This window comes from Otolemur garnettii, unplaced genomic scaffold (genome assembly GCF_000181295.1).
Source record: "Otolemur garnettii isolate 467f Iridium unplaced genomic scaffold, OtoGar3 scaffold00066, whole genome shotgun sequence".
NCBI lineage: Eukaryota > Metazoa > Chordata > Mammalia > Primates > Galagidae > Otolemur > Otolemur garnettii.
The window spans coordinates 3,813,649-3,838,466 of record NW_003852461.1 but is presented as its reverse complement, the minus strand read 5'-3'; the positions used below and the strand labels follow the sequence as shown (position 1 = coordinate 3,838,466).

At 45.4% G+C, this 24,818-nt stretch overlaps 1 protein-coding gene across 1 annotated transcript in view; it reads right to left on the bottom strand.

The window, feature by feature from the left end:
• C8A (complement C8 alpha chain) overlaps window positions 1-24,818 on the bottom strand; it is a 69,991-nt gene that overhangs the window by 24,471 nt on the left and 20,702 nt on the right. Inside the window, exons 3-7 of the mRNA XM_003793121.3 lie at window positions 21,264-21,408; window positions 19,801-19,948; window positions 14,583-14,772; window positions 11,946-12,146; window positions 10,073-10,313 (exon numbers count right to left, since the gene is read on the bottom strand). Of these exons, the coding sequence (XP_003793169.1) occupies window positions 10,073-10,313; window positions 11,946-12,146; window positions 14,583-14,772; window positions 19,801-19,948; window positions 21,264-21,408 (925 nt within the window). The remainder of the gene's footprint in view (window positions 1-10,072; window positions 10,314-11,945; window positions 12,147-14,582; window positions 14,773-19,800; window positions 19,949-21,263; window positions 21,409-24,818) is intronic.

The following is a 24,818-nucleotide window of genomic DNA, read 5'->3' as shown; positions in this document are numbered from 1 at the left end:
TCTGACCATAATCAAGTGATTATAACAAAGAAAAAGAAACTCATTACTTTCTAGGACCCTCTCCATGAGAGGGGCCGTGTATTAATCATCTTGGTATCCAGATAACACTTCCCATGTTGTGTGTGCTTAATACATGTTTGTTGAATGAAGGACTAAAGGAGAGCATGAATAAAGGAAGGCAGGGTGGAAGAGGATGGAGAGGAATAATAGACATCAACGTTAGTGAGGTTTTAAATTCTATCTCTGGCTTTTTCTACATTGCGTGGTGGTGGGTGACGGAGCGGCTGGTCCAAGGATCCTGACTGGAAGGGGGTGATCAGTGATGGGTGGGACATCACGAAGGGTCCAGCAAGACCCTTCTTGCTGGAAGGGTCTTTCCCAGGGTCACTGTTATCTGGCATCCATCAGGACCAGGGATGATGGAAAGCAGGCACGGATTTAGGCAGAGTTGTTAACGCTTTGAAAGATAGCAGTGAGAATTCTAAGTGACCTTGATAAATGGGAAAAGCAGTAGCTCCGAAACTGGATGAAGCTCCAGAGACAGAAATGAATGACCTGGATCAAAGAAACGGGCAGGTGGAGGAGGCAGCGTGATTGCTGAGGCTCCATATCCACAGTGAAAGCTCTGGCCACTGCAGGCTGGACATCATGACAATGATTTCCCTCCCATTCGAACGATGTTTCATAGCTGAGGGATTATAGAACCCTAGGAGATGGGTCTTCTCATTACCCCACTTCACAGATGCGAGGACAGTTAACAGTACAGAGTTAACAACTGTAAAGTTGTGGATAATGAACATGAGGTCATAATAACACCGACACAGTATAGCAATAACGGATGATGTTTTAGAACCCTTACTATATGTCAGGCACTGGACCATGTGCTCCCATAGATCTCTTCATTTCAAATTTACAGCAATATTGTGAAGTGTGTATGATCACCTCATTTAGAAGAGGAAACTGAGGCACAGAGGGGTTAGCTCATTTGCCTGTGGGTCACAGGGCAGATAAATGTAGGGGATGGGACTTGAATCAGGCAATCTAATATAGAGCCTACGTCAGCAATTGAAATTTTTTGAGTGCTTATTAGAGTCTGGGCGATGCATTCAATATTTTTTGTGGATAAATTCATGTATTCCTCACAACTAAACTATAAAGTAAATGATAATATCTATAGCCTGCAGGTGAGAAAATTGAGACTTTAAATGATTAAATACTAATCACACAGTAAGTGACAGAGCCCATATTATCGTTAAAGGAGAAAAATATCTATTATACAAGTTCTGACAATTAAGTTCATGAACTTGCCACAATGCATTTATGTTGGCAACACTGTACAAACAACTCATCACCTCAGTATACCGAGGTGTCTCACAGCTATGTTCATGTCAACATGGTAGTGTCTTGCTGAGTGGTGTTCATTATCTTTGTTGCATGTTTTTCTGTGCTGTCACAAGAATATTGGAGCTTGAATGAGAGCAATAGACGAATATCAAATTTCTTGATAAATTTGGCAAGAGTGGGAGTGAAATCAGGGGCATGTTAGTCCAAGCTTATGCAGATAATGCCATGAAGAAAATGGAGGTGTACAAATGGATTACATAAATGGATTTTCTGAAGGGAAAGAAAGCATGCCTGATGAAGAGAGGTCAGGTCAGCCAGGAACAAGCAGAACTGACAAAACATGGCAAAAAATCTTCAAACTGTGCATCAAAATTGTTGGCTGACCATGAGAGGCATAGCACACCAAGGAACCACTGATAAAGAGTTAGGAAACTCTTGACTAAAAATCTTGGCATGAGAAAGGTGTGGCTCTTGCCACAACAATGCACCAGCTTACATAGCGCTGTCTGAGAGTGAGTTTTTAACCAGTAAAGAAATAACAGTATTGGAACACTCTCCCTCACCTGATATGGCCCCTAGTGGCTTTTTTCTTTACCCAAAGATAAAGGAAATATTAAATAGAAGACATTTTGATGACATTGAAGACATCAAGGGTAATATGATGGCATCTCTGATGGTCATTCCAGAAAAAGAGCTTCCAAAGTTCTTTGAAGGGTGGACTAGACACTGGCATTGGTGCATAGCCACCCAAGGGGAGTACATTAAATGTGACCATAGTGATATTCAGCATTGAGGGATGTAGCACATTTTCTAGGATGAGTTCACTATCTTAATTGTCATACCCCATACATTTATCATATTAAAAAGTCCTTGGAATTATTCTTAAGCAAACCCTGTTATTATTCCTAGTTGGGACTTGAAGAAGCTGATACTCAGAGATATTAAATATTGCACCTTGGTCAAGGTCATGAGACTACCAAGATCCCTACTCAGCTGTGTCTGACTCCCAAGTTTGAACTCCTTGCTACCATGTTACCAGCGTATTTCTTAATGTCACAGATCTTGATCAAATGGCTTTGATATGAGCTGACACCCCCCCCAAAAAATCCATAATGGAAACTCCTGTTTGAACAGTGTTTTAGCTATCATTATAGTGGTTTCTATCACTAATTCTCACAAGAGTCTTTTAAAGTAGTTTTAATTATCCTGACATTATTTATGGGGAAAATGTGGCTTACCAGCTCTTCAATGGTAGAGCCTAGATGAAGAGCCAACTATATCTCAGGAAAAAGATTTCTTTCCACTGCCACGCTGCCCACTGGCTTGAATGAAGCTAGAGAACACTACTGGTTTTGCGCACCAGCAAAGCATCCACGGAAGTCATTTTCAGTAAGATCTTTGCAAAGCCTTTTCAATGAGGCTAAAAAAAAATCACAGAAGTGCGAGCTGTTGGATTACAGAGGTTCTCAACCTGTGGATCGCAACCCCTTTGTAACAATGAAAATACATCGTGGCATTAGGAAGATTGAGGACTACTGCATTAGAATCTTGAGGTCTGTAAGTTGAACTTTCTATTCCACGCAAGGTTTCCATGACAGCATCCCTGATAGCGGTGACCTTGCAGAGCTCCTGAAATTCCTTAACTGATGGGCGAGCATTCTACGTCCTGTTGCATTTTGAGGTAACAAAGACACGGGGGCTAAAATAAACGTGTCAGGTCTCATCTACATGAGCCACAAAAAGGGGTCCAAGGCAGACCCCTACTAGCTTGGTTCCTGAGGCATTTATGGGGACTTCATCTGACTTCAAGGTACTTTTCTAATTTTGCATGCCTGCTTGGCTGGAAGGAACCTCCAGAAAAAGCAGCACAACATGGTCATGGATAGCAGCGGGAAGGGAAAGAAAGACCCAGACTGTGGATACATACAGAGAAGGTGACCAGTGAGATGCCCAGGGAGAGAGGGAGGAAGTCAAATTTATCCCCAGGTGCTATAAATAGAGGCAGCTGAGCTAAAGGGAAAAAATGCTGGATTTTAACTCAGAGCATCTTGAATCATTTTTACTTGCTGGTATGACTTTTCAGCCTTTCTTCCTTCATCTGTAGAAATAAAGAAACTTCTCCTTTCTCACAGGATCCTGGAGAAGGCACTTAGGCCCTTAGTAAGGAGCTTAGCATGCAGTAAGCCATCCATTAGTTTGTCGTTGTTCTGTGTTTGGAGAACTGGAAGGTTGATGGTATCTCGGAATGAAGAATTCAGGAAGAGGACCACCATGAAGAAAGAGTTTGTGGTGAGGACAGTGATGTGACTGCCTGAAGGTGGCAGCTTCCTGGTGGAGATGCCCACGGGCATTTGGAAAACTGGGCAGGGATGCAGGAGGAACTGCAGTGGACTCTCTCACAGGAGGGTAAGAGGTGGAGAAGGGAAGGAAGCAAGGATGGTGCCCATCAATGGCATTCCTGGCACAGCCACTGTGGGCCCAGCCCTGCTCTAGGCACAAAGAACTCATAATTGCCAAGTCACGGAAGAAGCCCAAGTGCCCATTGACCCATGAATGGATTAATAAATTGTAGTATATGTACACCATGGAATATTATACAGCCTTAAAAAAGATGGAGACTTTACCTCTTTTATGTTTACATGGATGGAGCTGAAACATATTCTTCTTAGTCAAGTATCTCAAGAATGGAAGAAAAAGTAAAGTATCCAATGTACTCAGTACTATTATGAAACCAATTTATGAAGAAAAAGTATCCAGTAGTACTCAGTACTATTATGAAACCAAATTAAAATCACACTTTCATATGAAGGATAAAACACAACTATAGCCCAGGATGAAGGAGGGAAGAGGAGTCGGATGGGAGGGATGGGGGAGGTTGGAGGAAGGGAGGGTAAATGTTGGGACCACACCTACATCAAATCTATTAAGTGTAGAGTATAAATGTCTTAACATAATAATTAAGTAAGTGAGGTGAAGGCTATGTTAATCAGTTTGACGTAAGCATTCCAAACTGTATATAAAATCAGCACATTGTACCGCATAGATGCATTAATGTATACGTGATTTATGTATTTATGACTTAATAAAAAAAAAAAGAATACCCCAGGGACAATATGCCTAGAATTTGTATGTCCAAGTTCATGGTCTAGTAGAAGAGATGACTATGTAATCACGATTACCATAATATACATCATATATATACATACATATATATTCCTCTCTTGAGTCCTCTCTACCCCCAGAATCCTTCCCATATTTCCAAATGCCTGCAGAGGTGGCTTTCCCAGGAGGCTGGCACCCTTGGGCAAAAACCTGTCCTTCTAACCCCTGTGTGTCTGTGTGCGTGCTCATGTGCTCATGTACACAGGTGGGAGAGACGTAATATAGAGGAGGAAGTAATTTATACTTTATAATCCACACCCAGCCCATCTGCAAATTCTCGAAATGCTACTTTCAAAATAGGTCCCAAGTCTATCCTATTCTTCCAAGGTCCCTTCCTTACCCTTTGCTGGACGTCAGCAAGAGCCCTCACCTGGCTCCCCCCGAGCCCTCTCTGGCCTTGCTAGTCTGTGCTCTTTGTGGCACTGTGACAATCTGCTGGCACACGGTTACACCACAGCCCTGGAGACGACCCTGCTCTGGTTTCCCTGTCATAGTAGGTGCAGCTGATACATCCTACCTTGCCCAACAAGACCCTCTGCAACTTCTCATGGCTTCTTCCAGTCTTCACATTGCCTGCTGCTATTCTTACATAGCAGCCAGGGCTTCAGCCACATGCATTCTCCATTCACAGACACACCACCCTCCTTCCTCTCGCAGGGCCTTTGTACGGCTGGTGCCATCTCCTTCTGATCCTTTGGGCCTCACCTCAGTTTGAGTTTCACCTCCTCAAAGAGACTTTCCCCGAGCATCCTAGACTGAGTGTGGTCTCCAGGCCCCTCTATTTCTGCAACGTGTTCATTTTCTACATGGCTCTTATCACAATTTGTAGCTATTTATATCCTGATTCATTCACTCACACACAGCTAAGCCCTGACTATGTGCCAGGTACTGTTCTAGGAAATAAATACGCAGCACAGAACAAAACAGATGAGGTCCCTGCTCTCAGGGCACGGGCAGTCCAGAAAGAGGAGATGGACAATTAACAAATGAGTATGTGCGCCTGGCAGCTACTAAACAAACGGTGATTTGCTGATATTAAAACACAGCAGTGCCTGTGGCTCAGTGAGTAGGGCACCGGACCCATATACAGAGGGTGGCGGGTTCAAACTCGGCCCCGGCCAAACTGCAACAAAAAATAGCTGAACATTGTGGTGGGCACCTGTAGTCCCAGCTACTTGGGAGGCTGAGGCAAGAGAATCACCTAAGCCCAGGAGCTGGAGGTTGCTGTGAGCTGTGATACCATGGCACTCTACCAAGGACAATAAAGTGAGACTCTGTATCTTTAAAAAAACAAAAAAAACAGGGTGATATAACAGAGGGACTTATGATACAACACAGGGTGGTCAGGAACAGTTCCTGAAAAGGTAGCATTTAAGTTGATGATATAAGAATGATAAGGATACTACTATGTAAACACCCGAGGAAAAGGCAGCCCCAGGCAGGAAGGACAACTTTTTGGAAGACTCGAGGCTAAAATAAGCTGGGTGTGGTGGAGTGTTAAAGGAACGTTGATAACTTGATAATGATAGTAACAATATCCAGGTGAGAGGTGATGGTGGTTTGCCCAGGGAGATGGTAAGCGAGGGGCATATATGAAGCTTATGCTTCAAAAGTCAGGTTGACAGATCACGCAGGAGGTACGCCAAGACCGAGGATGACATCTGGATTTGGGGCTGTGATTGTGAAATTCACAAGAACGGGGACCATGCTGATTTTGTTCTCCTTGTACAAGATACAAACTCCATGAATGAATGTATGACTGAACAAAACTACAGGAGAAGGGGCGGAGTGATGTGAGGGCGGGGTTGGGAGGGGTAGCAATGCCTGTGCAAGGTACCAAAGGGTGAGTGCAAGATTGTCAGGTTGGCCAGCCAGGGAGGGCACTGGGGAACGGCGGGAAAAACCTGCATGGGGGGCAGGATCAGAGTCATTGAAGAACTTGACCTGACCAAGGAAAGTCAGTAGCCCCATAACTGGGCCAGACTCCAGAGAAATCAGAATGGGGAATACGCTAGTTCTCCTTGATATATCTTGATAGAAAGACAAATAACTAAAGCTCCAGAGAAGGGATGAAGGAAGTTAAAAAAAAAAAAAACTAAATTCAGAAACGGAAGCCCCAAACCTTACTGCTTCCTGCCCAAGGCGGAAGGTTGCCAGTCACAGCCCTGGAGGAAATGCGAGTTTCCCACCATGGTCTAACATCCCCTCCCCGACATCTGAGACATCCCTTGATTTTTGATGCATGGTGTCATGCTGTCTTCGGGGGAGAAGCATTTGATCTAAAGGACATATTAGAAGAAAACAGCCTTGTGCATCCTCTGGGACGAACCCAGAGAGGATCTGAGGCAAAGCCAAGGACAAAGATTCCCCCAGAGCAAACCAGCCAGTGTGTTCACTTAAATCATCCCGTCCCGAGCCCGGGCTTTTGAGGACATGAATGTACCTCATGCAGGATGTCCCTTAGAAACCAGCACGTAATAGAATGTAAATTAAAGTCACGTAGATCAAAGAGACAGAGAGGAAAGAGGTAAGGGGGAGAAAGGGAAAGAGAGAGGGAGAAAAAGGAGCCCAGATAGAAAGGGAGTTGGGGGGGGTAGAACCTGGTAAAGGGGAGACCAGCTAGACACCAGACGTAGAGAGAAGCTGTGAGCCATTCTATTTGTCAAAGGGAAAGAAGGTAGATATTTTTGTTCTTTGTAGGTTAATATGTAAATGACATTCTGATTTATTAGCGATCTCCAGCAGATGAGGTGATGATTAGCACATTTCCATATTTATAGAAAAGCAACACTAACTTTCTGGATTTATAGAAAAATCAGCTCTTCACAAACAGCAAATGGTGGCATTATGGACATATGGTTTCTATAAACAGAACCGAGGTAATTATCCCCGGGACAATTTGCCGGTGGGCTTCTTTTGAATATTAAGCACGTGGGAAGCCCACGTCTGCCTCACAGATTTTAAAGAGGTGAGGCCACCAGATACCCCAGAATAATCTGACACCAAAGATGGGAGCCCAAACCCCATGGTGTGGGACCCCAGGGCTGGGGCTCTGACCCCAGAGTTCTGGAGCCCTGAGCGAAGTAATCAGCCTCCCTGAGGAGCAGTGGTGTTTACGAGACTCAAACTGGAAAAGGACAAATCTCCCAGTGTTGTCCAGAAAATGGAATGAGGATATGTTTGCAGTAGCACCTGGAACCTAGCAGGGGCTCAGCAGGGTGAGTCCTTCCTCGTGTTTTTAAATGACTAAAAGGACCCACTTGAATGAAGGTGTTTTAAACTTTTTTTTCACATTGATCCATAGTAAACTATCTATTGGGCTCCTGTGTTTGGTGATGGATGACCCTGATTATTTGGCTGGGTTATCTGGTGGCCTCTGCCCTTTAAAAATGGTGAGGTAGGCCAGGTGCAGTGGCTCACACCTATAATCCCAGCACTCTGGGAGGCTGAGGCAGGTGGATTGCCTGAGCTCACGGATTCTAGACCAGCCCGAGCAAGAGTAAGACCCTGTCTCTAAAAATAGCCAGTCATTGTGGTGGGCACTTGTACTCTCAGCTACTCAGGAGGATGAGGCAAAAGGATCACTTGAGCCTAAGATTGAGGTTGCTGTGAGCTCTGATGCTACAGCACTCTACCGAGAGTGACAAAGTGAGACTCTGTCTCAAAAACATAAAAATAAAAATTGTGCATCAGAAATGGGTCTCCAATGCAATTAGTGTTCCTCAATTCTGTTTATAGAAACCATACGATCAATACATGTGTAACGTCTTTAACTAGAAAAAAAAAAAGTTTCTTGAAGCAATAACTCACCTCAGTGCCTAGACTCCACTCTGAGATTTCCTAGTCTCTCCTGTGCAGTCCTTGTTCAAAATGTTGCTTGTGATCTGTCTATGGATGTTGAGACCTACCGCTGGGTCCCAGCATGCAGTTTGAAAAGGACTGTGAAGCATGAGGGTAGGAACATGTTTGGATTTCTCACCACTGTGTCCCCACCACAAACACACAGCGGATGCTCAATACAGCATCTTGGATTATTAAAAAAGTGGGTACATGGATAAATGAATGAATGATCCTTGGCAAAAATATTTCAAACTCTCTGTCTAAAGAGACAGAAAAGTCTCAGTTATGATACTCGCTTAGGAGAAAAGATGTTGACATTTGGGAAAGTGTTTTATAAAGACCAACAATGTGAAAGAAAAATTAGCTGGGTATTGTGGCGGGCACCTATAATCCTAGCTACTTGGGAGGTTGAGGCATGAGAATCACTTAAGCCCAAGAGTTGGAGATTGCTGTAAGCTGTGACGCCACAAGACTCTATCGAGGGCAACATAGTGAGACTGTCTCAAAAAAAAGAAAAACAGAAATAAAAGACCAACAATGTGCAATTTATATGCATGGGTTGAAGAAAAGGAGTGACCATCCTGGACTGGCGCAGCTGGGGAAACTTCTTGAAACTGGGAATTTGAACTTGGCTTTGCAGTACAGATAGATCTCCCAGCCTTCCACTCACTCATGGCCCAGGTCAATGTCCTCAAACTGCAGTAAGTGTTCATACACACAGCACTGGGCTGACCCTCGGAGCTTCTGACTTAGTTAAGTTTGGGAGGGGGCTGAAAAAGGACATTGCTAACAAGCTTCCAGGTGATGCTGTCCTGACAGTTGGGGTCCACACTTTGAGAACCACTGTTGTAGTCTCTTGGCATGAGACCATGAAGCTAGCTGGTCCTATGCTAAGGAATTTAGAGTTCATTCTCAGCCATGCAGAATATTAGACAAGGGAGAGATATCATCAGATCAGTGAAGTAGAAAGATCCATCTAGTGGCAATTGCCAAGAATGGGTCGCAAGGGGTGAGCCTGCCCCTAGAGACCATTTAGGAGCCAACGCAGTAATCGGTGAGGGATGAGAGCCCAGTCTGCCACTGCAGGGATGGAAATGGGGCAGAGGGAAGCAACGACAGACAGTGGAAGGGCCCTGGGAACCCGGAGGTTAACAAGAGGGGGAATCTGGAATGACGAGGTTTTCAGCTTCACTGACTACTCACATGTCATTCCATTGAACAAGAATCTACATTTAAAATAAGTTTTCACATTTTAAATTAAAAAATCCCCTGCATTCTTTATTTTTAAAGAAGTAACTACAACATAATAGGAAGTGGATCGTTTGGAGGGGCCGGGGAAGTCCAAGCTGAAATCCTGCTTGTAATGCTTGTGAACCAGCCATTGCACCCCCAGGGATCTCAAGTCCCTGGAAATAATACTGCAGTGTTTTTCAACCATTTTTATCATATAGCACGACACCTACAGGTAAACTCCTACAACACACTTAAATTACGTTGATCAAGAGTAAAAAATATATACTTAATTGTGCTTTTAACTTCTTTTGAAAAATAATTTAATTAATGGTCTTTAAAATTTTTTCACGGCACTGTAATACTACTTAGCATCGCCTGGTGTGGTTGTCATGCAAACTCAACGAGATCGCCCATAGCTCAACGTCAGCGCTTAGAAAACGGCAGGCCATGTCCTGGCGTGTGTGTGGACCCCTGCGTGTAAAGCTTCACTTACCAAGAGACTTCATTTTTTGATTGTCAAGAACCAGGATATATTCGTAAGTGCCACCCATGGATCCGGACGTGACGTAGTGGGTGCCGTAGTCGTTGATGAACTTGGCGTACATGCCGTAATTGTACTGCTCCGGGAGCTCCACCAGCGACTGCAGCGTCCCCTCATCCAGAATGATGTTGTCCCTCCTCATCTTAAAATGGGCCGTCTGCACCTTCGTGAAAATTCTCATGAAACTGTATTTCTGCCAACACCCACCGTGGAACGAAGCAAAAGAACAAAGAACATGCATTTACCACGAGAGAGCCTGCAAAGGGTCAGTGTCTAGTAGCTGTGGAAAATACACACAAAAGTAAACACATGGAATGAAGTATTATTACGTTTTACAAGCATGTATTAGACACCAGCGTGCACCAGACTTCTCCCACGCCTTCACCTCTGTCCCCATGGCCCCACCCAGGTCCAGTTCTCATCAGCTATCCCCTAGCTTAGTTACTAGCTTGTCACTATGACAGCCCTTTACTTTTTCCAAGCTCAGTTCACTCTCATCTCCACACTTCCCCCAGCACTAATCAAGGGCCACACTGTGTAACCTCCGATGAAGATACTACACATCTATTCAAAATTAAGCACAGGACAGGACATGTCATCTAGCTGACTTCATTGAACAGGTATTTCTCATGCCTCCCGTAGCATCACGATGGCAGGTGCAGAAGATATCATTTTAACAAGTGAGGCCCCTGCCCCTGTGGGGCCTACGTTCTAGTGATAACCTCACACTATTAAGCGATGAAGAAAAGCAGGATCCTCCTACACTAGACAGACATAGCACCAGGGGACAGTAGGATCGGTTGTACAGGAAGATGGCCACCTGTGAACATCACTTCCAGGGAACAGGAGCCTTGATTTGAAGTGCTGATGAAAGTATGGAGAGGCCCACCTGCTTCTAGAAAAGTCCACAGGAGCATGCTACAACCAGGCCTCAGAACGAAGCAACACTCTGCCTTCAGATCAGGATCTGCTTCCTCGGAAAATCTCTAGAACTCAATCTAAATCCGTTGAAGGAGCTAATTTCTATAAACGTGTTTTCATTGTTCAATGTAGTTTTTAGACCCCCAACTAGATCCACAGTCCTGGTGTCAGTGTTATTGAGGCTTTTTGATAAATATCTAACTCGATAACTATTTCTCCAGGTCCCTAATTACCTGTCCATCCTCCTGGCTCCCTCCTTTCCTTCCCCCGCCCACACTTCAGGCAGCTGAAACACCCCGTATCCCGAGCGTGTGCGCAGCATGGACACCTCCAGGCCTTTGCACAGGCTGATCTCATTTCTAGATCCCCCTTCTATACTCTCTTCATCTGGAAGATCTAGACTGGTCCTTAGATCTCAGCTTTGACTGATGCCCCTTCCTCAAGTAAGCATGTTTGGACCCCTCAGGGTAAGAAGCACTTAGTGGTTAATGTTTGATGGATAAATGAAAGTTTTTTTTAAGCATGCCAGTCCTCCTATCTATCTAGAAAAGCAAGCCTTGCTTTAGAATTCTTCCTGACCAAATTCAGAGGGCCTGCCTGGTTCCCTTCTCACCCCTTCCCCTTGTGCACATTTCTCTACGTGTTCCAGGTAACCATGAAAAGGGATGGGGAGGTGAAGTGAGAAGAGTTCTAGCCTTATCTCTCAATTTTATTCCCTTCGTGATGACTCTCTGTGCAAAAGCATAATAAGAAAAACAAACCTGATTACCACTGATCAGACATTTCCAATTACAGGAGCAAATTAAGGTTCAATTACCACTGTACTTTTTAATGCAATTAAGGTAATCCATGTTTCAGTGAAGATTACGGGATACTACGAGACACAGACATTATATTTTAATACCTTCTCATTATACTTGCTTAACTTATTCAAGAACGAAGAGTCTTCTGATCCACGCACACCTAATTCCGCCATCACAGAGCTGCCGGCTGGGCCTATGCCCAGGGTCACACCACCCGACTTAGACTTGTCATCTTTTACTGTAGAAAGAAGGTCATTTGCATCATCGTACAGCTCTGAGGACATTCCAGTATCAGCCAGGGCCTGAAAATAATAAACAAGTAGATGTTCGCTTTGTGAGCATAGAAGAGCTTTTCAATTCATATCTCATACTTACATCTTGGCTTTGTAAAATATAAAGTTTTATATTATTTAAGTAATTTTGTTATTTTATTTTTATTTTTTTGAGACAGAGTCTCACTATGTCACCCTGGGTAGAGTGTCGTGGCATCACAGCCCACAGAAATCTCCAACTCTTGGACTTAAGTGATTCCTGCCTCAGCCTCCCAAGAAGCTGGGACTACAGGCGCCTGCCACAGTGCCCAGCTTTTTGTTGTTGTTATTGCAGTTGTCATTGTTGTTTAGCAGGTCTGGGCCAGGTTCAAAAGCACCAGCCTCGGTGTATGTGGCCGGCACCCTAACCACCAAGCTGTCAGTGCCAAACCATGTACGTGCTTCTTTTATAAGGCAAATCCACGTATCAGATTGACACTCGCTAAAATATAGAAAATGTAGCAGAGTTAGGCAGTATTTAGCAGTTCTGCTAAAATATTTATGTATCATGCATGTGTACGTGAGTGCACACACACACGATTCTGATCAAATGTTATGTTGTTCAGAGCAGGGATTTCTCTCCAGCTGGCTTTTCCCTCCTGGAGGGAAGGGCAGCTCATGTCTTTGCAAAGGTGAGATGCAGAAAGCCACGTCTGGGCATGGCCCTGGGAGGAAAGGAGCAAAGGACATTGTACAGATTGGGATTGTCCTAGGCAGGGTACCAGTTGCCCACAAAGGTTCGGTTACTTCCTTGCAGGCACACAACAGAATCACCTTTCTCTGCCAGCCTGAACTGAGGCATGGTCTCATGCTTGGCTTGAGCCAGTGAAGCAAGCCTTAGGAGCCTGGGAGTAGTCTGTTCACCAGTCATGAGAGCACGTGTGGAAATGGAGCCTCCATGACTCTGAGTCCCTGAGTGTCTATGATGATTAGTTTCCTTTTTATCTTAGGTTGGACAAGTAGCATAAGTGAGGCATTGTTGCTTCTGGCCACTGAGATGTGAGAATTCTTTATTCCCACAGTATAGCCTGATCTATTGTGGCTGATACATAGATCCCAGACCCGGGGTTTTTTTGGCATCTCACGGCACACTTGAACCTATAGTTAAACTCCCGCAGCATGCTTCAATTGTGTTGATCAAAAAAAGTTAAAAAAAAGGATATACTTAATTGTGCTTTGAACTTCTTTTGAAAATAATTTAATTAATGATCTAAAAAAAATTTCAAGGCACACCTAAGATCCTCTCATGGCACACCAGGGTGCCATAGCACACCAGTTGAAAAGTCACTGCCCCAGACCTTCCTTGAGATTAGAAACATAGCACTGTCCTCCAGCTTGGCTAACCCTAAACCTGATGTGGAATAGAGGTGGGCGTGAGGTTAGGGGAGCAAACAGACCCCTACGCCTGGCCTTATCCTCTATCAATACCTTTCTCTTGAAACTTGAGGGAGGGATGGATAGGACCAGGTAACTGCTCAGAATCCTGGGGCCCTCCCATCTCTCCTTACAGATATCCTGTATTTAGCCTGTTGACTCTTCTAAATGAAGGGTAGCCTGGGCTTAATTCAGACAGACCTGGGTTTGAATCTTATCTCTGCCACCTACTGCAGTACAATTTGGGCCTGATACTTTATCCCTTTATCACTCTCTCTTTTTATTTTTAGAATGGGACAATGATCACATCTATCCCGTTGTGTTGTGGGGATTAAATGGGGAGTTAAGTGGAAGCAGCAATCTGATGTATTTTAAGCATTCAGTGATGTTTGCTAAATAGACGTCTCACCCCACGGATGAGGGGTAAAGAAATGGAGCTGACTCTGGATCGACTGCGACCAAGTGGTGTTCCAGATGACCAGATGACCACAAGGTTCAGAGGTGGAGGGAATCTCAGGAACAATTTCATAGCACTTTTGAACAGAAGAACATTTTCATTGAACAAAATCATATATTAAAAGCCCAAATATGAAAGGCCTCAGTGGGAGCTCTCCGTGGGCATAGCTAGGGCACAGTTGTCAGAAACCTGCCCATCTATGCCCCGTCTGGCCCCCACTTTACAGCTTAGGACCTGGGCCAGAGAGGGGCAGTGAGCTAGCTGCTCCAGGTCTTCTGCAGCTATAGTCTAGCAGAGCCACAGCTTGGACATAGATCCTTTGATGGGCAACCCAGAGGGCCCCTGGTCTATTTAATTAATTGTGGCATGGAACCCAGATTTAACAGGTGGGTTGGCCACATCTATGCTACACCTCTCACCACCTCTCAGCGCTCTTCTGACAGGTATGGGGGGGGGGGGGCAGGCACAGAAGAGCCTTCAGATCCCAGCAAACTCTATGGGAAATAAAAGCTTCCAGAACACGACATCTCCATCAGCAGCCTTTCCCTCCTGCCACCCAGCCTGCAGGGGCCTGAGAACCTCTTGGTGAGACTTACTTCAAAGTGGTACTTGAGGAAGTTGTAGGGTTTGCGGAAGTACTTCTCGTCCTCTCCATAGTAGAGACGCTCACAGCTGGGGTCGTATCGAAGTTCTCTCCATTCTCCGTTGTAAACCATCTCACACTGGCCCCCGTAGTAACTGGCATCGTACACACTCTGAGTCGCTTCCTGGGTCAGGATATTGTACCTAAATCAAAAAAGCGGCTTCCGTGAGAGAGCATTGGCAAGGCAAAGCTAGCATAAAACCCCATTCTCTGGAAGATGTAACTGATTCACGAAATTGTTTCTCAATCTGTGTTCTGTGGATTCCTAGGGTTCCTCTAAATAGCTTCAAGGCCATTTTGGTGACACTGGGAGACTGAGTGGGCTGGCTTGGGTCCCAGCCTCCTTTTAACCAGAACATCTAGGTGGCTCCATTCAGCATCTAGAACAATGCTTCCACGTACCAGGCAGCCCTACTTATTTGTTGAGAGAAATAGGCACAGTGATTGTGAGTCCCAGCGCAGGAGTCAGATGCGTTTTCCATCTCTATCACACCTAGCTGTGTGACTTCATGCAAATTTAACCTCTCTGTGCCTCGGTTGGTCATTTGTAAGAAGCAGTTAATAATAACTACGACACTCACAAGAGTCAAATACGAGTTAACTCATGTAACGAACCATAATTGCACTTTGGTAAGTCGTGAATAAATGTTGCTACTGTATTCTTTCCCAAAAGGGCTCTGCAGCTAAGACACAGGTCGCTGATAGCGCTGAGGTTGAGAAGCTAATCTTCAGATAGGCATCGTGCTGAAGGCGGGGTGGGGTGTCAGAGGGCGCACAGTTTGAAAGGCAGGGAGACTCCTATTTAGTTTCTGACTCTGCCACTTCCTAGCTGTGGGACTTTGCCTTCTAGAAGCTCTCTGACGTTCATTTGCCTCATTTAAAGAACAGATATACTAATACCTACCTCTCATGGGTTTTGTAAAGATTAAATGGGCGCATTAAATTAAAGCAGAAAGGAAGTTGATGGCACCTTTAGGCTTCAACAAATGGTCCTTATTTTCCCCTCACCTCCTATTCTTCTAGAAATATTTTCCCATGCTTCTCCCTATGGAATATTTAAAACTTATCTGCCCAGACTCCTTGTTTTAGGACCTGGATGGTTTTACCATATTTAGGTAAAATCCAGTGTCGATTGAGTGAAATACAGCTTTAATTTTCTGAAAAGGGCAAGTTAACAGAACAAAAACGTGAGAGTTGGCCAAGAGTTCTATACCAGACAATAAAAGCCTCCTATGTTACAGATAATAAAATTATTGCTTTTGTTTGTTTCTCCAACTCCCATTCATTTATCCTGGAAGACCCAGTTCAGCCATCACCACCCATGCACACAGTCTTCTCGGAATGCTCTGGACAGACAGTTGCTCCCTCCTCGGTGTTCCTGGGACAGTCGGTGACTACCTGTGGCATAGCATTGATCACGTTTATTTATGCCCTCTGTGAAAAAGGCACCAAGGCAGAAATGGAGCAGGGGGTAAACTGGGAATAAAACCCACCTCAAAGGAGTAAATGGATAATTACAGAGCACCTGGCAGGTCACAGACATTCAGTGTATGTCACCTTCCTCCCCCTCTCCCTTCCTCCATCTCTTTCTCCGTATCAGTGGCAGGGATGTAATCATAGCTATGATGAATTGAATACACACCCTACCAGACATAAGCATGATTACCTTTCAACCTCACGACAATTTTGCAAACACCAAAATGGAAGCTCAGAAAAATTAAGTCACTTGCCTATAGTCACAGCTGGACTTTTCCTAGATGTTGTTGACTGTAAACGCTGGCTTCCATCCACATCCTCCAGTTTCTATCTTCTCACCCATCGGACCTGTTTCTGCCTCTAATGTATAAATATAGACCCTCCAACAGACCAAACAGAAACTCAAAGGAACAGGAAGCCCTAAGATTGGATCACAACCTCTAAGCGTAAGTTAAGCCACAGGCGAGGGTGGTCTGGAAAGTATCCAGTTATTGTTTTTCACGTTTTCCACAGGGCGTTGCTGGATAGTCTCTGGACAGCCCTCTTAATATTTGGGAAAAACTGCTACAAAAGCCCCAGTGAATATTAAAAGGCATAGTCTAAAAAGCACTACCTTTGTAAATCTGTGCAGAAATATTCACACACCCATACAAAAAACATGTGTATCTACATGGGTGTTCATTATAGCATTGATTATAAAAGGAAAAAAATGGAAATCATCTAATTAGCTTCCAATAGGAAGCAGTCAAATAAGTGAACTAATCATACCACCAAAGAGGAGTCAGCAAACTTTTTTTTTTTAATACAAAGGGGTAGACAGTAAATAGTTAAAGCTTCTTAGGCCATACAGTAACATGTTATTTACAAGAGCAGAAGGCTGAATTTGGCCTTCAGGCCATAGTTTGCTAATCCCTGTTATAGAATAGTATGTAGGTTATTAAAGAGATGGAAAATATAAACAGAAATGTCAAGCATGCATTATGAAGTGAAAAAAAAATGAAAGTTACAGACATCCGTTGTTTGGCCACATTCGTGTAAAATAGGCCTAATATTCACAGTACACATAGGTATGTTTTCATACAATGTGTACTGACCATGCATTCTTCTTTTTTTTAACATGATCTGGAAGTATCTATGTTAAATTGTCAATGGAATGAGAGACAAGGCAGCTAGGAGGGGAGCAGGTGGGGAGGGTAAAGAAAGACTCAATTCTTATCTCAAACATATATTACTTCTTGAACAAAAGATAAAAATTTTAAATTAGAAAATGGTTAAAAGCAAGTAAGATGTCAAGAAAAGCCTCTGTGAGCTGAGATGAACAGAAGAACCATCAAAACACTGGCTGTCTAGAGGAAGGGCCGTTTTGCTGGTTTCAGTATTCTATGCAGGTAAAGCACATTGTTCAGAAAACGTCTTTGAAATGCTTCTCCTTGCATCACACGAGCACAGGGTCACGGTTTGCAGATCTCTTTGCTAATAAAGAGGGATTATTTCCTAGCTCAGTACCTCGGCGTTTCTTGCCTCTCCTCTGTTTATTCTGTGATCACTATTGAAATCAGTAAGAATCCTCTTTGATTAATGTTATGGGCCGAGTTATGTTGAATCCCTAACCCTCAAAACCACATATTGTGACTGCATTTGGAGATGACAGTCCTTAAAGAGGTAATTAAGTTAAAATGAGGTTGTCAGGGCATTTAGGGTGGTCATCCAGCCTGAACGGTATCCTTCTAAGTGGGGGAATTGGGGTACAGATAAGAACAGAGGGAAGAACACGTAAAGAAGACACAGGACGTAGCAGCCGTCTGCAAGCCAAGGAGAGAGGCCTCAGAGGGAACCACTCTGCGGACACCTTGATCTCAGATTTTTAGCCTCCGGAATTAGGAGAAAATACATTTCTGTTGCTCAAGCTGCACAGGTTAAATCTAAGTACTACCATACAGATTTTGGTACTTTGTTATTGGCAATACCAGCAAACTAATACAATTGGTCTGAAGGAAAACTGAATGTAGTCATCGATTTTACGTGTATGTCTACAGGCACTTACAGGGTTTGATCCCAATTAGCAGGTGCACCGTGATCTCGGAACAATTAGGCCACAATGAATGAGAGCCGCAGTTCATGGCACCCAGACCTGTCCCTGAGTGCACTGCAGCACGGCTGGGTCACTCCGTGACAGTTAGTACATCTCCTCACTTCCTTATCTGTAAAGACCCAGCTGATCACATCGATTTGTTTTCAATTCAATGGATAACGTGCTGAAAAGCTGTTACAGGACAAGCTCTGACACAGGGGTCGAGGAAGTGGAAGAGATGAGTCAGAAGCAATCTCCTCCCTCACAGAGTTCACATCCCAGTTAGAGGACATGCCCCAAAGGAAAGACAGGGGCAGAGAACTAACATCCCCAGAGATGTCACTCTGAGTGGAGCCATGTGCGGGGTTCTGGAGAAGCAGAGATGACAAGGAGCCCTTAGCCTGGGCAGATGGACCTGCCAACAGATGTCCCCAGTGCTACTGAGTGAGTGCTGGGAGAACAGGACACTCAGGAGGCTCTGGGAGCAGCAGGAGGAGACTCAGCCAGCACTGGCAGTGCCTGGAGCCGGGAGGTGCTGTCACGAAGGCTTCCTAAAGGACATGATCCTGGGTGTGCTAGTCTGCTCCAACCACCATGACAAAATACCACAGACTGTGTGGCTCCAACAGCAGTTGTTTCCTCTAGAATTCTGAGGGTGCTGTCACACTGGTTTCCACTGCGGGCTCTTCCTGGCTTAGTGATGGCCGCCTCTTTGGGGTGGTCGCCTGTGGTTTCTTCTCTTTGCTTATAAAGAAAGAGAGAGATCTCTGCTCCCTCTTTCTCTTCTTATAAGGCCACCAGACCTATGGAATTAGGGTCTCCCTCTTATAACCTTACTTAACTTAATTACCTTTGTAAAATCCCTATTTCCAAATACAGGCACATTGGGAGTTAGGGCTTCCACATACAAACCGGAGGGAAAGAAATTATTCTGTCCATAACACTATATCAAGAGTTATCCAGGTTAGGAGAATGGGGAAGAGTGTTTTAGAAGGAAGGAACCAGACTTCTTAAGGCTCAGAAAGAAAGAGTATGATTCATTTAAGGACCCAAATCTGAATGATGAAGAGAAGATAGACTCAGCATTGATTGAGCACTGCGCTCTGAGCAATGGAGCTCACCGGCCACCCAATTAAAGCTGATTAAATCTTAACAGATAAAGACAAAGAAACTGCAGCCTCAGAGGTTTGAGGGAGGAACAGGACAGTTGGGGTAAGGCCACTCTCTCTCACTGCCAGCCGTGGTTAGACAAGGGACTAAGTGCAAAACAGATTGTGAGCAGGGCTGTTGGAAAGGACACTCGGATGAGAGAAGAGCTGTCTTCCTGGACTATCAGGGAAGCCCTAATGGAAGATATGGCTTCTTAAAGGTCCTTGGAAATGGCACAGGGGTGAGAGGTGCTGAGCAGTAGCATGGGGGAGGGTGAAATGAGATAAGGACCCTTGGACAGGTAGGTGGGTCAGGTGTCCAGGAGGTGGGACTGGGCGAGCTGTGCTAGGGGCTACCTCACAGGACGCCCTCCAGAGGAGCCCTCCCAAATGGTCCCCTGCTGTCCCTGGACCTAATGCTCCTGCTTACAGAGAAATCATCCCTCCCCCTGAACTGCCAGCAGGCAGGGACTCACCCCAGCGCGGCCCTCTGTGATCCTGGAACCGGTTCGTATTGGCTGCAGTCATCCTCAAAGACCCTGGCATCTTCACAGTCCTCCTCGTCAGAGCCATCAAGGCAGTCCCTGTCTCCGTTACACACCAGGTGGCGTTTCAGGCAGCGACCTGAGACAGGAGAGGCTGTGGCTGCTGTCTGGACACCCCTGTCCCTCACCACCCACAACCATACTCACCAGCTCCTTTCCACCGCTGAACTAGCCCACCCGTGGTCCTGCCTCTCTGTGTCCCCACTGCTCTGACCTCCTCCCAGCATCCTGAACTCCCACCTGCAGCCCCCTTCTCAGCTCAGGCCATGCCCGAGTCTCCCTCTCTCCCTAGCCCAGCCTCTGCACTGCAGCCCCCAGTAATCTTCCTAAAACACCCCCAGCCATGTCCTCCCTCACTGCATATCCTCCGGTAGCTCCCACTCCTCCTCTTCCAAATGGGACAGTTTAGCCCCCAGTTAACTACCCAGCCCTTGGTTCCTGCAATGACCCATCACTCACCTCTCTTCCCAAAGCCCTGATGCTGCAAATATTTTGCACTGATTCGGAGTCCCTGATCCCCATACTTTTGTGTATTCTTTCTCCTAGAAAGTTCTATTTTATTTTCCAACTCTCAAGTGCTATTTTGAAGCCTGGCCTGTCTCCCCCAAATCGGCTTTGGGTACCACCTGCAGGGCAGTCCCACGGGCTACGTGCATGTGCCAGTGCAGTGGGCGTACGGGTATTGTCCTTAACTCCTGAGGGTCACTCTCCCAGACTAGGAGTTCCTCGGGGTCAGTGCATTATGTTTTTTGATCTCTATATTAACCACAGGTAGCATTGCCTGGTGCTTAATATGTTCCAAACAATATTTGCTCAATGACTAGACAAATGAATGACTTGCAAATTTTCTGAATGAATCAACAGCTGCTCCCACAAACTTGAACCAAAATTACTCGGGCTGCCAGCCTGGTTTAAAATGCAGATTCCTAGGGCCCCATCCCAAAGCTACAGAATGGCAGCCTCTAAGGGAAGGTCTCAGGAATCTGCATTTTAACAAGCTCCCTGGAGGCTGAGGGCTGTGGGTCATGCCTGTATCTATACTCCCACTCCAGGAGGCTGAGGCAGGTGGATCGCCTGAGCTCAGGAGTTTGAGACCAGCCTGAGCAAGAGCAAGACCCTGTCTCTACCAGAAATAAGAAAAAACTAGCCAAGTGTGGCAGGTGTCTACACTTAGAGCTACTCAGGAGACTGAGGCCAGAGGATCACTTGAGCTCAAGAGCTTAAGGTTGCTGTGAGCTATGACAGCACAGCACTCTACCCAGGGTGACAGAGTGAGACTCTGTGTCAAAAGAACAACAACAACAACAAAAACACCAAGCTTGTCAGCGATTAGGGGAATGTTTTCATGTTGTGTTTGACAAGCACAGCTGTCTTCCTCCTGGAATGCAACTCACCTGTCTCCTTACACTGGAAATCCTGTCCACATTGTGCTTGCCTGTGACAGGGTGTGGGACTGGAACAGCTGGCTTCATCCCAGATATCACCACTGCAGATGGTCCCCCCAAACTTGTTCGGCTGCAAGAGGCTCCGGTGTCGGTACTAAATCAGATTTTGAACCAGACACATTCTTGTCAATCCATCAACCGACAGGCAGGTCTCAGCTCAACGTAAGAAATAACAACGTAATGATTGACATCTGCCTACGAAGCTGTCTTTAGAGGGGACGAATGTTCCTAAATGGGGGTGTTCAACCAGAGGTGTCAAACTCATCAGCTGGAATATCGTAAGGGGCCTCTAAACATCAAATGAAAAGCTTGGGCAAGATATTTCTAGAGTCTGTCTACTTGGGGGCAGATTCTCTGTTCCACCTTCCTCATCCAGTTAAATTCCTATTTATCTCTCAAGAGTCATGGCCGACCTTCTCTGGAAAGCTTTCCCTAACTAACCCCTTCTGCAGGTCTGAGAGCATCCCTCTCTCCTAACACCTGTCGTGTGGGGCTGTGGTTAAGCATCCACTGACTTGCCTGTATCTCCCACCTATGGGGGTGGAGGCCATAGGCGAGGGAGGACCATGTCTTATTTGGCTTCATAGACTTGTCACTTGACTCAGAGTCAGGTTCACCAGAGGCAATTTTGAAAGACATCGTAACTTTTCCTTTGCAGTGCTTCTTCTGGAGACATCATTCCTCCCTGCCCTTGGTTTATATCTCATAAGGTTCAGGGACAGGGGATGACCTCACCCCTCAGTCACAAGGATGTGGGCTGTGAACAAGGCTCCACCAACCAGAACACCACATCTACCCAGGTGCAGTGATTCTTTCGGCACATGAGTCAACCCAGGCCAATCATAGTCCTTTCTGGGGATTTTCTCTTTAGAATAAACAGCTTTATTTTTATTAGAGTCCCAGACAATTGTGTGTATCAAGTGATCATCTTGCCTGTCGTACTGGAAGAGCCCATGGGAGAGATAGAGACACCAAGAGGTCCCAGGTCTAGCCTTGACTACAGATGAGTAAGTACTTGTCGACGGAAGGAAGAAAAGAATGAAATGCATACCCATCATGGGGCTCCAGGGCTTCCTGATAACACTTTCTGTATGGTGCACCCTGTTAGGCACTGGTATAGAAGGAGGAAGCCAGAGACTACCATATTCACAGAAATCTGAGGTCCTATCCCTGCCTTCAAGAAGCTTAGAGTTTAGTTGAGGAGATAATAATTGCAGTCATAGGCTCGGCGCCTATAGCTCAACCGGCTAAGGCGCCAGCCACGTACACCTAAGCTGTCGGGTTCGAATCCCCAGCCCGGACCCGCCAAACAACGATGATGGCTGCAACCAAAAAATAGCCGGGCGTTGTGGCGGGCGCCTGTGGTCCCAGCTACTTGGGAGGCGGAGGCAGGAGACTCGCTTGAGCCCAGGAGTTGGAGGTTGCTGTGAGCTGTAATGCCATGGCACTCTGCCCAGGGGGACAGCTTGGGGCTCTGTCTCAAAAAAAAAAAAAAAAATATAATTGCAGTCATATAAAACCTGCTGTATGCAGAACACCTGGGGGGAGCATCCCGTCAGGGATGGGGCAGCCCTGTATTCTCGGCTTTCTGTTTCTTTGGCTCAGGCCACAGCCCCTTCCTTCAAAAATGTTAGTCTATTAGCAAGAAAGCAAGGACCTGAGCAGCAAGAGAAGTGAATCCATTTCTTCCGTGCTGTATGAAGCGTCAGGGCCTGGTTCTTTGTGCCTCTGTGTCTAAATCTGTAGAACAAGGTGGTTGATCTTAATGACCTCAGTACAGTTGCTAATGGTTCTTTCACCTTTGTCTGGCAGTAGAGCACTGGCAGGAGGATTAGACGGACTCAGGCTCAGAGCCCAGACTGACCTACCAACTGGCCAAGCCACTTAGTTTGTCCAAGCTTCTGCTTTCCAAAAGTCACCTCACCTTGAAAGGACTGTGGGAGCTCTGGCTGGGAGAAAGCAAAAAGAGCCCCCCACCCTGGGCCTGGAATATCACGTGCACTCCATAAACAGAGGTGGTTTTCACATCATCATTGCCACCCACGCAGGCTTTTCCAGATGATTCCAGTGAGTGAACTGTGGAGAAGGGCAGCTCACCTCCTCTCTTGCCCACCTCTGACCAGTAGCTACTCACCAGCCTGGGGGCAGAATTAGCCAGGAGAGGTGGGGTGGGACCTGCCCATCTGCCTGTCCTGCCTTTCAGTTAATAACAGCGGTAAGAAATTTGTAAACTCCATAGGAAGAGATTGTAATCAGTTATGATCAGTTGGGGAATATCAGGATATTTTATTTTTCCACCCAGAGTCTTACTTCTCCACAAAGCAAATAAAAAAGTGATCAGCTTACAAATACAAAACTGATTTTCTTTCTTACCCTAAAAAAGTTCATTAGATTTTTAAAACCTGGTAACGGTCATGGTCGCCTCCGTACATTGAATGCTTCCTATGGTCTGCTTTATGTTCCATTAAGTTATTCAATCTTTGTGGGTTTTTGAGGTTGAGGACTATTACAAATCTTAGGTGGGTGAGAATCCAGTTCTGCCACTCAGCGCCTGTGTGTCACTAAGCAAACTGCTTAACACCCAACTCCCCATCCCAAAAGATATCTGTAACTTTTCCTTTGCAGTGCTTCCTCTGGAGACATCATTCCTCCCTGCCCTTGGTTTAAACTGCCCCCAGTTTCCTCATCTGTAACTTGAGCTACAGCTGAGAGTGTGGCAAAGATTAGTGACATGCAAAAAAATCTGCACTTTGCCCAGCTTCTCATATATACTCAAAAATCATAGATACCAACATCACCATCATTCATGTAGCCAGCTGTTGAGCTTACTCCGGAAGGAATTGGTATAAGTGACCACTAATGTCAGTTGACTCTGCGGAATATTCGAGGGAACAGTGATTGGCCACTCAGGATTTTGGAGGTCAGGCTGACCACATTTTAAGTGGCTCTACCTGAATAAAGCACATGATGGTATCTATCATTTTCATCTTCAGTTGGCTGTGGAAATCAAATACGACAATTTGAAGCACAGTGCTGGGTGCCTAAAAATGATTTAATAAGTGGTGACCGTCACAGCCATTATCATCCTTCCCATGGCCTTACTTGGAATAAGGGTGCAAGCCAGCAGGTCCACGTCCAGCAGTTCTCTATTTCCTAGGTTGCTATCAAATAATGAAGATACTGTGTTGCGGGAAGCCTGGCTCCGCTCTGGTCAATATCATTAAAACATCAATTTCTTTTCTAGCTACTAGATAATGTTTCTTTTGTGAAATGCACATCTTTGTTTGGGTGATTTTGAGAGGAAGAAACATATTAATGAAAAGAAACTAGGGTAGTCTTTCACTTAAATAATTGACAGAATTCAGCTCGGCACCTGTAGCTCAGCAGCTAGGGCGCCAGCCACATACACTGGAGCTGGCGGATTCAAACCCAGCCCGGGCCCGCCAAACAACAACGACAACTGCAACCAAAAAATAGCCGGGTGTTGTGGCAGGCGCCTGTAGT